The sequence below is a fragment of the Polyergus mexicanus genome, unplaced genomic scaffold (genome assembly GCF_030449975.1).
Source record: "Polyergus mexicanus isolate NDT 795.1 unplaced genomic scaffold, iyPolMexi1.0 SCAF_8, whole genome shotgun sequence".
NCBI lineage: Eukaryota > Metazoa > Arthropoda > Insecta > Hymenoptera > Formicidae > Polyergus > Polyergus mexicanus.
In genome coordinates, this window is record NW_027223328.1 from 436111 (window position 1) to 454994 (window position 18884).

General features: G+C 43.9%; 1 protein-coding gene across 1 annotated transcript in view; it reads left to right on the forward strand.

Annotated features, from left to right (window-relative positions):
• Positions 1–597: 597 nt before the first annotated feature.
• Cph (BCL11 transcription factor chronophage) overlaps positions 598–18884 on the forward strand; it is a 33721-nt gene continuing 15434 nt past the window's right edge. The window contains exon 1 of the mRNA XM_070300325.1: positions 598–2024. Within this exon, the coding sequence (XP_070156426.1) occupies positions 1988–2024 (37 nt within the window). The 5' untranslated portion in view covers positions 598–1987. The remainder of the gene's footprint in view (positions 2025–18884) is intronic.

The following is an 18884-nucleotide window of genomic DNA, read 5'->3' on the forward strand; positions in this document are numbered from 1 at the left end:
TCCCTCGGCGCGCGTCCGTTGAAACAACGTCCGGAAAAATCGTATCCGCCGCGCGTTCGCGCCGCGACGCGAGGAAAGGGTTGCGTTTTGGAAAAAAAAGAGCGCCTCTTGCCCCTTCCATTCTCGCCGCGCCGGAGATAACCGCGCGAGAGAAGGCGCCGGGGTCTCTCCCTCTTCGCGGTTATCTTCGCGCGCGAGACAAGGACCCGGCCGATGCCGTTGAGCGAAGTCTCGGCGAAGCGTGAGAGGAGGTGGAAGCGAGAGGAGCGGATCTGGCAGCCAGACGGTGGACGAGAGAAGAGAAAGACGAAAGTGTGCGGGCGTGTTTGCGCGGCTATAGCGAGTACGAGTGGAAGGGAGAGAGTGAGAGAGATACGGTGACATAGAGAGAGAGAGACGGCGAGCACGGGAGGGGATGAGAGAGAGAAAACGGAGGGGTATAGAAAGGGAAGCGAAAGGGGAGGTAGGGAGGGAGCGAGAGGCGGCGAGGGGAAAGAGAGAGAGGGGGAGCCTTTACCCCCACCACGGGGGGGAGGGGGAGGGGGTGAAAACTACCCCGAGAGCGCGTGGGGTGTCCGGCCTCGGCGCCGAGGCGAACCGAGCGCGTCCGAAGCCGAGCGCAGTGCCCGACGCACACCAGGTCCCGCACGGCACACGACTAGAGGCGCGCACAGTCCGGCACAGTCCACTCGGCGATACGACCCATGCTGGACCGTCGTCGCTCCGGTCCACGCCGGCATCAGGCATCAGGCATCCAGCACCCGCGTCGTCACCAGGTCGCATCAACATCGGGCGACGCAACGTCAGGCCCGCCCTAGCACGAGATACGCGGTGCTGTTGCGGCACGTCGACGTCGCTACGACCGCGGGTGTACCAAGCCGGCGATTAAAAATAACGAAAACAGAAGACGAAGATAGAGAGAGAGAGAGAGACAGAAAGAAAGTGTGTACGAGGACGTCGAAGAACCCGAGGATATCGTTGGACGACGATCGTCTCCGAGATCTCCGGTTCATCGAACTTCCAGCGAAATACATACATATCGCGCCTGCGGGACAGTCGGGACAGTCGCGGCGCGACGCTTTTGGACTTGTTTATATTTACCTTTTTTTTCTTTTTTTTTTCTTTTCTTATCCCGGTCTCCAAGGCTACCGTGTCGGCCGGGCTGAAATGTGAGCGAGCTGGGTTGACGAGAAACAAAGTCGACTCCGACAACGTTCGTGATTCTCGTCCGCGGAAAATCTGTGTGAGACTGCGAACGCCGCACAGGGCTTGATCAGGCTCGAGAGTGTTTTTACGATCCCGTGTAATAAATTTCAGGCGGATAGATTGCGTCGAGAGAGAGAGAGAGAGAGAGAGAGAGAGACTTGCCGTCAATCGCGAAGAGTGCCACCGTCGTCCACGTCGGTCCGCACCCAGTGCGGGCGGATCGTCTCGATCGGTTAGCCCCGTCTGTCATATGTGGTTGATAGACGCGGTGCAGTCGCGGAGTAGCGCGACCGACGAGGAACATGAGGACCGACATTGACAGTTGACAAACAAGTGCCTAGGTGACAAGTGTCGGATAAACGAGGAGAGAGCGGCCGCGGGTAGAAGAAGGCGCGCGCGCGCGCGCGCGGGTGTGTTTTCGGAAGGGAAAAAGGACAGTATTTCCGATATCCCCGGGATAAAAAAAAATCGGATGGACTCGTTCGCGGTGGGCGAAAACGCGCGGCGGAGGTGAGAGGGAGGAGGGCGGAAGCGTGACGACGGCCAAGATCGGGTCCTTTGTCCCGCTCTTCCTGACACCGACCCGCGCTCTTCGTCGCTTCCTCCTTCCTCATCTCGTCCCCGCGGATGTGATTCGGGAAGACACGACGACTGGCGTCAACGATAACAACAACAGCAACAATCATCCCCCTTTCGACTCCGTCCCGGAGCCCAGGATCTCGTTGTTGTCCGAGAAACGGTGAAATTCACGCGACGATAGTCGAAGATCGCAAACGCCACCATGAGGATCAAAATGCCCGCGGTCAGGATCGCGCAAGGTGAGTGACGAGAGAGAAAAAGAAAAGATCGCAGGAATGACTCGCCCGTCGGCCGACGCGACCGCGTGTTTTCGCGGGTGTTTACATACCGATGTATACACACACACACACACACACACATGTAATTTTTTCGCCAACAAACACCGACAACACGTGATCGGAATCATCGTCGGTCACTTGGGCGAATAGCTTTGTATTTAATTGACAAGTGTGTCCGTTTCGATGGACGTGTAACTGTTGTAACTGCGGATATGAGATTCGCGCGATTAAAGGACACGTCTTCGCGAGGATGATTAACCATGTTTATGAATTCGCGCGGTTAAACGAGAAAGGACGCCAACAACTTAAAATCGTAAAGCTCTTCGCCTACTTTACCACGTTTCTTGAGCCTTTAAGCCAGGCTGTCGCGCTGCTTTTTACCGCTTATAATGATGCGATTAGATTAGATTCGATAATGTATTTCCGTTATCTCCTCTCTTTCTCTCGATACGATTGCTCTCCGAGCCAAATAACTCGCGAATGTTTACGATAATTAGAATTTAATTGTACTGCCGATAAATGCCTGTAAGAAGAATGAATGGCTTCTCAGCAGCGTTCGTTAACTTTGCGTAATTGTTTGCCTTTCTCTATAATTGAAATTTAAAAGAGACGAAGAATCGGAAGAACTAGAGTTGGTCGAGTCACTTGCAGTTATAATATCTGTCTATATCTGAAAACAACGGTTTCTCAGGATGAAAAACACGCACGAGACAAGCTTACCGTTAAATTCCAATCGCGAATATAAAAAATATAAATATTTGTTTTGCTTCAAAACTACTTATATTTGAGAAATACGTGACAATTAAATATTTATATTTATTATCTTGGATAAAAATGATAAAGAGAAGTATGTTTTTTTTTGGACGAAGTTAGCCGATATTTCATACATTTCTTGACTTTTTTAAATATTTATTTTACATATTGTAAAAACAACGTTGATTAATGGAAGCGTAATTACTTGCAGATTCAATCGATCTGTCGTCGTAGCTCGATTTCAAGTTTTCCTCGGATCAAAAGCAATCTCTCCTTCTCTCTCTCTCTCTCTCTCTCTCTCTCTCTCTCTCCTTCGGTTGTTAACCGCCGTCGACAAATCCATGCCATTTGTAACGAGAAACTCTCATCGGCGGCCCGCAAATCCTTCCGTGATCGGATCGTCGTAAATCGTTTTCAATCGAGTCACGCGAGTCCGGTACGCTCCACTTCGATCCTAATCATTTTATACATCCATTTCGATTCCATTGACGTTGCGCGTCATCGCGGTCTACGTTTGCGCGAGAAACAAAACGAATAAAAAGAGGAACGCATTCGAAAATCAATCTTACTTGCAATTAATTCCCTAACGCTTACCCGAAAGAAAATAATCGAATGCGGCAGTCATAATACAAGTTTTCCGGTCACGATCCGATAATTAACTCGGCAAACTAGCGTCTCGATGAAGAGGGCAACCTGTCGATGAGGTAAACGCGCGGTCGCGCCTCGTGGCATGGCGCGACGAAAAAAAGAAAAAAGTGAAAAAGGATCGGCGGTCGCGTGGCCGACGACGGGAAGGGAAGATAAAAAAGCTACGAAAGACGGCGAGAAAGTTAAGCGAGAGAGAAAGAAGGACGGGATGGGGTACGGAGAAAAAGAGAAAGTGTGCGAATGAATGAACTAGAAGGGAGAGAGAAAGAGAGAAAAAGAGAGAGAAGGGGAGGTCGAACGAGAGCGAAAGAGGGAAAAGAGGGATGGAAGGCCAACGTCTTCGGGTAACTCGTCGTCGGCTGAATTTTTAATTAGTCCGCGACAGCCCCCACCAAGCGAAGAGAGTGGAGGCGGTGAAGGAGAAGAGAGGGCATGAGAGAGAGAGAAAGAGAAACAGGAGGGAGAGGAGAAGGAGGAGATGATGGAGGGCGCGGGGTGAACTTAGGAAGGGCGGCATTGTCATGCGCGCGTTTTTCAGAAACTTTTCCACCCCCGCGACTGCTACCCCCCCGTCGGTAACCACCCGCCCCCGCGACGCCCCCGCGAGGCACCCCCTCGTCCCCACGGAGCGGCGGCGTCGTCGGCGACGACGACGGCGGCGGCGGCGGCGGCGGCGGCTCCGTTTTCTTAATTACAACTGCGATATTCTTTAGTTCGCGCGATGACGCCGCCGCGAAAACATACCGGAATATTTCTCGACCACCTTATTATTCCCTCGCACCCCTCGCGATTACCTCCATCGATTGACTCGCGTCACGGGGATCGTAAGATCGATGGGCAAATTCGATTCGCGAATGCGCCGGGTCGTGACTCGTAAGACGAAGGGGACCGATGATAGCGCGCCGATACCGGAAATCGATCGGTCGTGATTAGGAACAAGAAGACGATAACATCACTGATTCGCGAGTTTGCGTATCTACCACCTTGAGGAGGCGAAATCAATGAGAGACAGTGTCAGTTTCGGCAGATGTGTGCGCGCGCGCGCGTGTGCGTGTGCGGTCCCCTTAAATATAATCGATAGTCGTTTTTAATGATCAGAAAAAGATCTCCGAGATCAATTTCTCTCTCTCTCTCTCTCTCTCTCTCTCTCTCTCTCTCTCTCTCTCCCTCCCTCTCTCTCTCTCTCTCGTGGAAGCGACCTCTCCAAGAAACGATATCGAGAAAAAAGGTTCTCCTCTCGCGATAATAATAAAAGTCGGTATTTCTCTCGACCAATTAATTGACGACTGGTGACTTTGTTTCATCGAATAATATGCATCGCTTGACGAATCAACGATGATGACATCTTTATACGTCAAGGTGAGTTCTCGTCGGCGTTCGGTGACATCGTGATTCTTTGAAAGAGATGATTCTTGCGACGGGGGGTAGAGGGGGGGAGGGGGGGGGGGAGGGGGAATCAATCGAGTTAGAAAAATGTTCGCAATGTCCAGAGATTTCGACGCGGCGCAAATTCCGCAGCCTCTCGAAGCTTCAAATTCGTGTTTGCAAACTCGGGATTATCCTCGAGGCGATGTTGCGTCACTCGCCCCCATCCCTTCTTTTACGTACGTATCCCATCAGGATAGACAGCGGTAAATAAATCTCGCGCCCTTACTTATCCAATATATCTTATCGTAAGATCGCGTGCTCGTCCGCAACGACTATGTTTAAACGGACAAGTGTTTACGAGTTATCCGACAATCGGCGCGAATATGTTCTCTCGCAAAATTGACGTCAACCGTCGCGAATAATGTCGCTGATTATTATTGAAAGAACATAATAATTTGCACGAAGCCTGATAATTAAATAGGTCATTAAGATGTATCATGTAACATTAATTTTTCGCTCGCTATAATTTAAATGTTATAAAAAGATTTTTCTTAAGAAGATTCTCAAATATGCTGAATCTCCTAATTTTTTTACATTTTGGATTAATTGACTTAAATTTTTATTTGTCATTTAAATTCAGGGCGTTTAATTCAAAGGCATTTTCGCTTATAACATGGGAGTTTTTTTTATGTCGTACGTTCGTATTCGATTGATGATGATTTCTTAAGCATCAATAGAAAACGATATCAATTTGACGAAAATTGATGAAAATTGCTTTCCAAGAGAATTGGAAGAAAAACTTTGATCTTTTCTATTTATCGTGCATCTTTTGCAAATTTTTAATTACCAAATACATGACCGTCTAATGCTGTAAATCACGCGCCATTTGCGTTTTGTCTCCATCCACGTGCGATAACCACATAATGTCCTAGTCAATGGAGTCGCCGCAGGTATTCCGCATAATCCGAATCGCGATAACGCGATAAGCCTTCAAGTGTTAATCTTTAAAGACCGAAATAATCTGTTAACTAAGTTAACTGACCGCTCCGCATAGTCACTCATCGCCGGAAGGTCCTTAAACTGACCACGCCTTTTTTTTTAATTGTCGCATTTACGGTTTGCTATGAATTAATGTAACAAAGATATATAGATATGTTCGCTTTCTTTCGCAGATAAATCGAACGCGAAAATATAAAATTATTCACGCCAGAAAATCCTTTTTACCATAATTACGGAATTAAGGAAAAGTCAAATGACAATTGTTCAGATTCCAACTGCCATCTTTTTCCCACAAATGTCAATCATTATTTTACAGGTGCCGTCGCATTTTAAAAAAACCTAGTATAAGGAAATTTGACGTTTAGCAAACACCGAGCTTGGGTGGGTGAAGATCATTCTTTTCTTAACGCAATCACGATACAAATGATTTCCTCGCTTGAATAGCTTTATGTTCTCGCGTTCAGTTTATCCGTGAAAGAAAGCACGCGGATATATCTTTGTTACGTTCATTCGAAGCAAGGTCTTCTTTTTCTAAACGCTTGATGAAACGCCGCGCGGCGGAGGTTAATGAGCTCGCGATTACGGCCACCGAGAGGGGTTTCTTGCGCGCCCTATATCCAGTCCCAGAGATACTCACGAGGCTGTTATTTAGCAAACAGAGAGCGCTGAAGCTTTGCCCCCCGCCGGCACGTGCGCGACATATGCGCCTTTTGCGCGTGTACGCGCTGGATATTGTCTTTGACGCGGCCCGTCGGAAGCGGCCCTTTCTTCCTCTCTATCTCCCGCCCCTCTTTCGAATGCGTCTCTCTCTCTCTCTCTCTCTCTCCCTCCGAGTCGTCTCCGAGAGGAGACTCCTCGGTTAAAAAAGAAACCGCTTTGATTTGATTTCCTAGATTAACGTTTAGGGCGCCGGGGGAGCGGCGCGTGGCCGAACCCTTTCCTCCTCCTCGCGATCCCTCTTCTCACCCGTCCCTTTCTCTCCCTCGCCGCGCCGTGTCGGAAATCCCCAGCCACGCGACCAGGTAAGAGGAAGGAACTCTAGATTCTCCAAACAAAAAAGCTCGCAGGAGCGTGTGCGATGCGGATGGGTGTAATATTAATTGCAACAGCGGTAAAAGAGATACACTTCGAGTTGATTTTGGGTCAGCGTGATTGAATGAGATGTAGTATTTATGATGGCATTATCAATATTTGCACGAGGATTTTAATATTATAAGTTAATCGAAATTGAGGTTTTCGTAATGGAAATAATATTCAATAATATTCACTGATATTTTATTATGCGTTTAATGAACAGATAATTTAATTGGCGCGCGGTAACGTGTCGATTTCTAATGAAAGCAATTCAAATGAACACATTGATATATTGATTCGTCGCGGTATAATTAATGCGACAATGTTAATCAACATTAATATATATACGCGATATTTTCATTAATATGTTTTAATTAATAATTCAATGCAACACGTATATTCGAGAAATCGATCAGTTCGTCGGCCAATATCGAGATGGCACCACTCATCGTCACCGTCCGATGTTGCATTGATATTCGCTACTGAATGTCAACACTTGCCCTAATATAAACTCTTTTTCCCCCCGAAAAAAAGAAAGAAACGATTCTCTTGAGCGTAATTAGACTTTTTCGCTTCGCAATGCGTTAGATGGATGCAAAGATAGTCAATATACTGTAGTAAATAAGAAATTAAAACTAAACGATCCATCTTGTTATTCGTAAAAATGAAAACGTAAAACTTGAGTTATTCCTATAGAAATGATAAGAAAAACCAAATTAAACAGATTATATTAATAATTAATTATATTTTAAACATCTTTTTATCTCACAAATTCAAATCCGCGCCTCGACTTATTAGATTCGCTAAAATTAGCAGATTCGATGGCACGGAAGAATGAATAATAACGGAGACTCGCTCGCACTTAAACTTTCGCAAAAGTAAGCTCGCACCAAGTTAATCATCTGATATATACGCGAGAAGAGAAACTAGCGAGAGGTACGTTTCCGATACGAAGGTATCGAAGAAGCTGCAGGGGAAAATAGAGCGGACTATACATTACGGGGACAGGCATTAATTACTCATCGGACTCTCTTTCAATCCTCGCGATGTCCTTACAGGACGCGGACCAGGACAGACGACGTCGATACGACACGTTTCTCCGAACTCGGTAACAACAGGGCTGTATATCGTCCATCCAATCTGCCGGTGGGCAATTTCGGCTGAAATACGATGTCGTCTGGTACGTTCGCGAGGCTCGGTCGACCCGGTTTATTGGCCTCCGTGCTACACCCACCCTTAAAAAGGGGTTAAGAGATCGCGGAACCGCGAGCGAATGGCCGATCGATATTTCTTTTTTATCGATCCTAATATCCTCTAAAATAAAAGGATATAATTTTTGTTTGACTTTGAAACTCGTCCGGTAATTAAAAAATGTTGACGACGCGTAAAGACGATTAAAAAAATTCTCGCAATTTTTATTTAAATATGGAAAATATTCAAAGAGAGATTCCAATATACATATGCGTATTAAATTAAAAGAAGGAAGGAGTAATTTGGAGCTACGTGTTGTACGGATAAACCTCCGTCCGTCGACTTAACGTCGCTACAAATGAAAATATTTGGCTTTCTTAAACAGCGATTCTATAGAGGATAGAAGAGGGATTCGGAAGAGGATCGGGTCTCGCTTCGACTCGTATTCAAAATAATGGATTTACAAGCGCGCGCGTCCACGGTGGCCGGACAATTTTACCAGGGTGGGACGGTCGCCGTCGAAGAAAAGCAGGGGGCAGCGTCGAGTTGCGCTCGTGAAAAAAAAAAGGAAGAGGGGCACGGAGATGTCCGGTAAGCCGAGACTGTCCGAGAAGGCGCTGCGACGAAAATTTATGTTGTTTGCGGTGTCGGTTTCCTGGTCCATTGTCCATTATTATCCGAGATCCTCCTCCTGAGAGGTGCGAACACACCTTTCGAAACGATAATCTGTTCGTATTATTATACGGCTTTGTCGGCCGTTCACTTGTCAGAAGAGCAGGACGGGGAGGGGAGAGAACGGATCCGACTCTCAGCACCGGCTACCTGACCAAGGGTCACTACCGAGCGTCTCCTTCCACTTTGAAAATGTAAGGTGGCCGGTCCCCTTTCCGGACAATCATCGACGACACCTCGTAGATTACCTGACAAAAGGTCACTACGCCGTGTCTCCCCGCGTGCGAGAAGAGAGAAGGAAATTCGACTTTGCCACGAGTGTACCTGTCACTGAGATCGATCCAATTAGGATTATTAACGATTGCTTTTTTTCATCGGGCACATTTTGTTGGATACATCGACGAGATATTATTGTTTTCTAAATTAATTATGATCGCTCTTGTCAATATGTTTTTGTTACACGTTACCCCGCAATGTTTCTTGCTGTTTTAAAAAGCCTTGTAAATTATTCATTGAAAACTATTTTACAGATTTATTTAATTATTTATGGCGTTATTATCTATTATTCTTTATTTTAATTTCATAAATAAAGAGAATTAAAATATTCTAAATTTTTATGAAAAAATATATATACAATATTTAGACAAGATTCAGCTACAATTTATACTAACTTCTTATACAAGACGAGATTAAACAAGGAGGGATAATCTATATCACATGTCAAAGCATGCGCCTGCACTCTCTCGTGCTGCTGGTCCAGGCATTTCCTTCCTCGTGGCCACCCGTTATAATCTAATCCTCCACGACCGGCGCGCGTATGTAAACCACGTGGTGTGCGTATATACGCGGACGGCTCGCGGCATTTCTATAAATACGATGCGTTGGAGACCAAGTTCAGGGGAATAGGGAGGAACGTGGTGCTTTTATAGATATTCCCTTGGACTCGTCGCGTCGGGTTCGAGGTTGGATCTAGTTATGCGCTCTCTCGCCTTCTCGGCCCCACGGCGTGCGTTGGCCCCTGCGGAAACTTCGACCGGAGAGCTACTTTACCCGGCTTTCTTAATGGGAACAACTCGCGGTGTCGGGAGTGCCGGAAGCGCGTAATTAAAAGGGAAGAAAGAGACTCCTCGCTTTAATGGCGCGTCCTTGAAGATTACTTTTTACGCGCGAGTTCGATACCTGGATGGGTTCGTTGCCTCCTCTTGGCCGCGTCGGTGAGACCTTGAGGAAGTCGTATTTATCGAGGAAGTGTCTAGAGCAGCCGAGTTTCTCTGAAACTGTCCCTATGCTCTTAATGCTTCCGCGCTGGAAGATTGAGCTATAAAGGAACAACAATGCGACCGAGCTGCTCGGCGTTACGATTATCTCGTAATCTTGCATACGATTCGAGGTCATATTGATAAGCGTCAACTATTCTTTCAACATTGTATTCTTAGTTTTTATTTCGTAATGCCCTAAAATTTGCGAATATGAATATACATTATTCCACAATTCTCTCGCAAAACTAAATTAAATATATAAATAAGATATATTAATGTATGATGTATGTAAATTAAATACGTATAAGTAAAATATAAAAATATATAATATTAATTAATTAAATATATACATAATCAAGACAGCGTCAAGTATACTCTTTCAGAGATTGCTCTATTATCGTTTTAATAAAAATCTCTTTGGAATTATACTTGTATAAAATCAAAGGAACTAAACTCATTAAATATCTTTTTCTAAAATCTTAATTTTTTTTACTATTGTATTTATTACATCGCCATATTTAAAACAAAGTTGCTAAACAAAGTTACTAAAATCAATTGCTACTAAATATCTTTTGTTAACGTTCTGCAAGCAAGTGAATGTGCAGTATTTATCTACGTGAAAGTCAAAGAAATATCGCAATATATCTGGACTTTTTTAATCTACGGCATAAAGAGTATCTCATTGAATACCGGAAAGGGAAATGACGCTGTCGAACGCGATTTTCGGGTCGGCGAGCCAAATCGGATATTTGCTTTAACGAGGCGATAATGGGCGACATAAAGAAATGGTCATGTAAATGGTCAAAAAGTCGAGGCCGAGGCAAAGCGACGAGACAAAAGGTGACGCGAAAAATCACGTCCGGCTTAGAAAGCGGAATGAGACGTGGATAAAAAAGCGTCGCGAAGCTTTGTAACGCGAAGACTCTCGATTGGTCGCAAGATGCAGAATTGCTCTGCGGGGTTCTCGATTTTTCTCATAAGCTCGATTGACACGAGAGAGCGAAGGACTACTGACTGGCCGAAGAGAGCCGATTATTGCGGGGACCGGACCAATCGCGGAGCGGGGCCCGCGGGTGGCCTTGCGATGAGTAGGGGGGGGGGGGCCTAGAATCATTATTATAAAAAATGAGTTTAGGGTCATAGTTTCTTATGCGCATTATATGCGAAAATTACAATGGCCGCTTCTCGGCGAATGCGCAACGCAAGATGCGAATATTTAATGTCAAGCAATTATTCAATATTCGAGAAAATTGTTTAGATATTGTGCGATGTTATTGTACAATTATTATTGTATATATATTTTTATATAAAAAAAAATTGTTATCAACTTTAATTTATTATCATAAAGCATTTTGATATAATTTTAAAAGCATAAATATGTTTTTCATTTCTTTTTCTCTCAAATTATTCGAGAAAAAATGATATAATATGGTCAGATGCAAATATATATAGAATTATGAAAAATAATAATAATATTTTATATAATTATGTAAAAAATTACATATGTTACCAGATCTTTTCATAACTAATTATATATATTTACATCTGGCCATATTATACCATCTTTCTCGAGTAATTTTAATCAAACAGAAATAAAGATGTTCATAGAAACACGTGCGCGCGAATTCTATTACAACAGTAAAGAAAATAATACTAGAGGGATTCTAGGTTTCTAGGTGCTTGACAGCGAAGAAAAGTTCAACAGTTATAAAGTAATATATTTTGAAATATTCATATCAAATATACTATACTTCGATGTGAATGCACAATAGCCGCGATTCTCAATAATACGGTGCGGAAAGTTGCGAACGAAATGTTTGGCGGTGCCAAAGTGTCGGAGAATAAATTTACAATTCGCGAATCGAGGCGTTGGCGCGTGCGTAACGCTTACAACGCATAAACATCTCCACGACGACCACGATTACGACGACGTTTCGAAAATTACCGGCGAGCTTTCGCGCGCATTAATTCTCGCCCGAGAAAACTCGCGCGATCGTTAATTATTTCGCGTGACACGCTTCGGCACTTCGCGCGTTGTCAAAAGTTCGCATTCGGATGTTTTGCGGTGGCGTAGCGCGGAGAGTTTCGTCGCGGGGGTGAAAAGGGGGGAAGGGAGAGGGGGACGTTTTGAATAATGTAACAAGCAAGCGCTTCCCCCGCGGCCCTCCCCCTCACGTTTCCCTTTTCTCTCTCTTTCTCTTTATCGCAGAACTTTCTAATTAATCGGCAAGAGCGAGAGAGAAGGGAAGCGACAGAGTATGCGGGTGGGAAAGAGACAGGTCAGGCCGGACAATACAAAGCCACGGCGCGGATTTGCGTTTCTACGCGCGTTTCTCAATGGCAATCCTCTCGTTGCTCGTCGTTTGTTTTTCCATCATTGTCGGGGATGATATGGTAGGCCAACACAGTTAAAGCGAACCAGCGATGCATGGTTTTCATCATCATCGTACGAAAAACGTGTCGGCGATTCCCGCTGAATGGTGGCATGTCATGACAGCGTGTATCTCTATCAGTGAATTTTAACGATATATTTTTTCCGTCGCTCGTAATCGATCGGAAAAAAAAAACAGATGGGGATCTACCGCGTATTTCTTGAGAATAAATTTATTTTGAAGAAATCTTGCGCACATGATGCTTGATTCTGCGATTGATAGAATGCGTGTAATATTTTTAATTTAATGTAAGTTTGAAAAATTTTTTAAATTTTATTGAAGCTACAGTTTATCTATATGTAACTTTAAATCATCAAAGCCCTTCAAGTCGTAATTTTTCCTAATTAAAGAACGTCACTCCAACAATCTCTTCGCTTTCTATTATTTGTAATTAAGAGAAATTGCGGTTGTCAAGGATTCCCAGTCCATCAATATCTACCAGTATGATATTTGTAATTTTCTTTTTATCCACAAGTTCTACGTAAAGTTAATTTATTTCTCAAATCAAATTTAGTTCAGATGATGACTCAATGATTGACTAACCGATATCATATGCTCTCTTTAACATTTCTGTGTGTGTGTGTTTTTTTTTATCAATCAATCATCGCGCGTTCGACAGACATTAAATAAAACTCCTCGTAACTTTCGAGATCGAAGCGAACTTTTCGTTTCGTATCGCTGGTCGCCTTTTTCCCACGTCTGTTATAACACCGCCATGTTGTGAAAATGATTGCGGCGGCGATTGGAGACGCGACGACGACGATGAGACGACGACGACGACGTTCCCAGGAGTCCACGAGGATGCGAGGAACGTCGAAGTCGTGTCTCACGAATGGTGAGACGCGTTCTAAAGGCCATGCGTGTCTGAGAAATATTCTGCGAAAACGCGACGGGGGCGCGGGACATTCGGAATCCGCAATGTCCAAGCTACCGCACGTCAAAGCACGCAGCTGTATGTCCGCGGACGCATAACTGTATGATTTATTTTGATGGAGAAAAATCGGGGAAAGGGGTTTTCCTTGAAAGGCGCGCGAATGAAAAGGTGTACGCGAGGGGGAGAGACAGGTCAACTCTCTCTCTAGGACCTGTTTTGGCCGTTCCTCAATGGACAATGTCCTGCTGCCGAGCTCACAAAGGGCGACCCGCGCGGGTCTCGAGATCCTCCCACGATACGCATGTGGAGCGACGGAACGCGAGAGTGAACGAGACGGCGAGTATCAAGAGAAAGAGGGAGAGAGAGAGAGTGAGAGACAGTCTGTACCCCATTCAGAATCCGTGAGAACCAGATTTCATATTTCTCATAACCGTCTGGTCGCCAAGCGCGGAACAGAGGAACGCAGTTTTCTAGCGATCTCCCTGGGGCCTTTCTGATACCCAATGTGGTCACTGATTTCACCCGTTTGTTCAGGATAGATTCCTATCGGCCTATGAGATCAAACTGATATTTTTGTCCGATTTGACGATGCGCTCCACTTTCCATGACGGACACTGTTCTTTGAAAGTTTGCACGATTTATCGAAAATGGAAGCAGTTTCCGGCGAGTGGTTAGTGGATCACTGTCAAGTTAATACGTGGCAATTTTATTATTGAATCTCATTTTATATCTTTTGATACGTTTCGATTATTAAATCATATTCACATATATGTATAATTGTTTCAGATAATTAATATTTTATCTATAAGAGAGACGTAAAAAGAAATCGGTGTATCGATGTAATCTTAAAAGAATGGTGATGCGGTTATAATAGATTTGTACTCTGTCATTTTTATGAGATCGATAAAGACATTCACATAGTTGACGTATATCTTAAATTAGATACCTTATTCAACATTCTGCAATATTCATGAAGCTTAATTACAGTATTTATTTCGACTACAATCTACGATCGTTTAGTTTTCAGAACGAGATCGGTAAGAAAATATATACCAAATTAGTTAATATTTAGTCAATATTTTACAATATTTATAAAACGCAATTGTAGATTATATTTAAATGCTATTCCGAATCCAAGAAAGTTGCTTGCATTTATTTTATTATTAAAATTAAACAGCTATGAAAAAAATATCAATATCTCGCTTTCGTAAGATTTAGGAGACGTAATTTGGTACCCCGACAAAATTACCTGCGATCATTCAGTTTAACACACCCTCGCTCTACGCGGGCGAGATCGATGATCGGTAAAAAAAAAAAAAAAAAAAAAAAACACCGCTCAACCTTTATTTCGTTTGAAAAGAGAAAACCCGTTAGAGGTACCGTTCGCGCGATATCGAAGATATCCGAGGGGATCGAGAAAGGTGAAACTCGAGAAAATCTACAAGGAGAGAAAAAAAAATCGATCCAATTGTGAGAACGAGGTCGATGGACCTTTAGAACTTACCATTCGGGTCTGTCTCAAATCTAGCTCGCTGCTCACAAACGGATTCGTTTTTCTGGTCGGTTCTGTTTTTTTCTTTTTTTTTTTCCACAGGACGCGCGCATGCACGCGATATATGCGACGGGGTAGAAAGGGTCTGTAAAGGGAGGAAAAAACGGCATACATGCGCCATTTTGAATCCTTTGTACGGAGCATAGGTGCGCCTTGAGCAGAACGAAACGCACGGCCGTGGAACACGTACCGGGGTTAATTCGAAAAACTCTTTGACCCCGCGAGAAAAACCCGACAACGCGAAGGGTTCTCGAAGAAAGAGAGAAGGAAAGAGGAAGGCAGATAAAGAAAGAAGAACGCGTCCGAGAGAGGACGTGCGTACGGGATTTGTAAAGTGGGGGATTCGTATAAAAATTCGTCCCCTCCATCGGCACGCGTGCCGGTAGGTCCTTTCTATTCTTTTTGATATCCTGTCGGGGGCCCTTGGCCGGCCCTATACGCGCCCCGATGCTCCAGTCAGCATCCGAGCATGGAGGAAATCAGATCTCGGGTACGGCGATGAGAATCGTTTCGCGTCCCCCGAATATCAAAAACGAAGGCGTCGTTCGCGAGAACGGGGGGGCCCCGTCGCTAGGACGACGATCTCGCGTCGCGTTCGATCGGATCCGCGATCAATTGATCTGGCGGTGAGTCTCGCTCGCGATAGGGAGTGCTCGTATACATCCGGAAAGACGTAATTAATCGACGATGGCGCACAAAGGTAATTATGGCGGAGTGATTCCGGGCGAAAGAATCATTGATAATATTGTGAACGAGCGGCGCGTTATCTCTTATCAGACGCGATTTGCGCGAGGCACAAGTACAGCGGCGATAACCAGATAACTCGCGCGACGGAGCGCGGCACAAGGAATTACCTACGTGAACATGTGATTCTGCTACTGAGACGATTAGAGACGATAAACGCGACTTCGAAGAGTGGTTTCCCCTGTATGAATGTTATCATGCGAATGTTCAAAGTTTCAATTTCGGTACAGATTTGTTATACAAATGTATCCTGATACCCCCTTCCCCTATTTTCGCTACCCCTCTCCCACACATTTTCGCTTTCCCCCACACACGTACATACATATATACGCATATATAATAAATGTTTCGAATAAAATTTATTTTGTTTAGATAGATCTATATGATTTAAACAAAAATTTTTAATCATTTTTTTTCTTTTTTCTTTTTTTTTTTCAATATTACCCATAACAATTTTATTTAAAAAAATGGATTAATATATCTATTTTACTATAATTTTATAAGATATTTTATGATAAATTTGATAATGTAGATAAGATGTTGTCACTCGTATTGCTTTTAGGTATAAGTGGAAAAGCAAAGTAATTCTATACTTAAAAAAAAAACGTATTTAAAAAAATAACTGAGTGAAAACTTGAGTCAACCACATTGTATCTACGTATATACCATATACATATGTATATTTGCATAGCAAAATTACAAATAGACGTCTGTCTCTAATTTTGTCGTTAATTATATATAAATTATCTAAAGCGCGCGATCAACGAGAATGTATTATAATCGGATATATCGCAAAATTACGTCAAAAGCGCAGTATCGTTCTCGGACAGCTCGGAAAGCGTGAGATGCTGCGCGCCGATAAATGACGCGACGACGTTCTATTATGGATAAGGCTGGTGATATTTGCGATCGCGTCACGGATCTGTCCATCTTTGCCCGCGTCGATGCGAACGTGTGCCGAGAATCTATCCCGTTTTCCCGATCGGTTTCGCTTCGGAGGATCGGCTGCCACACGTACGCGGTGCGCGATTCCTCCTCCGGTCGGCGAAGGAAATTGCCGCGACCCAATACTAATGGATAATGGAATTATTGGTTACGGTCGGAGCTCGCCCTGGGGATGATCGTAATTCGATTGTGCTCCGATGTGTCCTGTGGACGTTTTGACAGGACGGATGTCCTAACAAGGATACCGCCTCGGGATACATCTCTTCGTCCGTTTCTCTGTTTCCGGGCGATGCGCGCTCGCATAGGGTCACGTTGCGTCGTGGAAAAACGTCGGCGAACTGTCATAAACGTACTTGTCATTTGCGATTAAACACTATACAAATAAAGATACAGCTTTAATGCAAATATGAAACTGAGGATAATTAAGCAAAGATACGTCAAAGTATAATAATAATTTATATAATTAATTTTATCGATCAATGTAAATTTTTCTTTTTATTCGATTTTCAATTGATTCGAGAGCAAATAATTTTCTTTCTCGTCCTCCATCACTCTATCTCTCTTTTCAATTTATCCTCAATTCTCTTCTTTAATCTAAATCTAATTAAAATTTGTAAGATTGAGAGAGTTAAATACATCTCAAAAGAATTGCAATTGTCAATCGTCGCGAATCATAAAATCTAAATATCGATTTTCGAAGAATGGAATTTGCCCGCTACAGGAGAATGACCGACGGCGTCGTCAACGCGAACTATCGTCGAGAATCGATTCTCCGATTCGCCTCGGTGTGTATCTTGCTGAGAAAACGTAAGAAAGAAAATTAATGTGGAAAAACTAATAACACTCGGAACATTTTCGGCAGAGATTCCCGCACGCGCGTCCTTCCTCCACTCGTAGATGGAAATTACGAGGACGCTGGCGATAGGGGCCACCGGGCTTGGTGATCGCAACATTACGGATGTATAGGCCAATTTGTAAGCAATCCAACTTACATTCGCCGGGCAATATTATATCTTAACGTTATCTCTCTTCTCGACTATATTCGCATTCTCTCTCCCCTCTTCCTCGTATATACGTGGTCCTTCATCATGCACGCGCAACCGCGTCCATTTTTATGCGAGAAATAATAATTGTCGTCATCAAAATCAGAAATGTGTATCGCGTTATACGCAGTCCGGTATTTTAACATTTTGATAACGATAATGGATGAGGACAAAAGTAACATATCTTTTTTTTTTTTTTTAGAATAAACGTTTTATTTTATTGATAAATATTTCGTGTCGATTATCGTAAAATAATTTCTCAAAATATTTGATAAATATTTTTAAATCAACTCTGTACTGTAAATTATTTAAAACTCTTAATATCAATACCAAATATTCTACTCGGTAATTGCTTGTGTTTTGTATCGTAACAAAAATTTCAATACAAAAAAAAATGATCTTTCTAACAATTTCCTCATAATCTTCCACGCCTCGTAATCGTATTTTTAATATTCATTTATAGCGATTTGACATTATTTATATAATACATATATCGCGTTAGGAAATTTCTTAAAAAGAGAGCTAAAAACATTCGTACAGATTTCAATGGAAAGGCTATAATCAGATACATCTGATTAGGACCGCAAAAAATGACACTCTAACGGGGTCCAGAAGACGCACGCGGATAAATAGGCGGGTGATTTATGAAGTGGCGAAGAGACACGTGTCTCCTCCGTTCTCCTCCTTCGCTCACCTTAAACTCGACGAGGCTGCCAAGCCTCCGGTCCTCGCGCTAGGGGTTGCGGAAGGGTCTACCGGCGCTGCCGACAGTTTTGGTCCAACATCTGCCCCCGAAAAAACAAAAGCCCATTGTCGCTAACGACCGGTCGCGCGTCTCTTGTTTCTAACCGAGCGCTTTTCAATCGTAGGCGAATAACGGATCCGAGAGTAGCTCGTCGTCCATTCAGGCTACTCTCCGCTCTTTCCTTTCGCTCTCGCTCGACCTCTCCAATCGTCGTATCCAGCTCGGCCGATCTTTTTTTCTCCTCTTCACTAGCGACAGAGTGAGACGTGGCCAGACGTTGCCGTTATATTGTATCATCGTCTCCGGGATTTTTATCGAAAATATTATCGTCGTTTTTACTATCGTTATTTTTACCGTCGTTATTCCGTTCCCTCCTTTCTTTCGCGTTCTCGACTGTCAGTCGAGGACCACGAACAGGCGCGATTAAAATCTCGCGTTCCTACGAAGAATGCGGGACGCGATTGTCTCGTCCGAATACAAGTCTCGACACACCGAGAGTTTGCAGACTTATCTCGTTTCCTG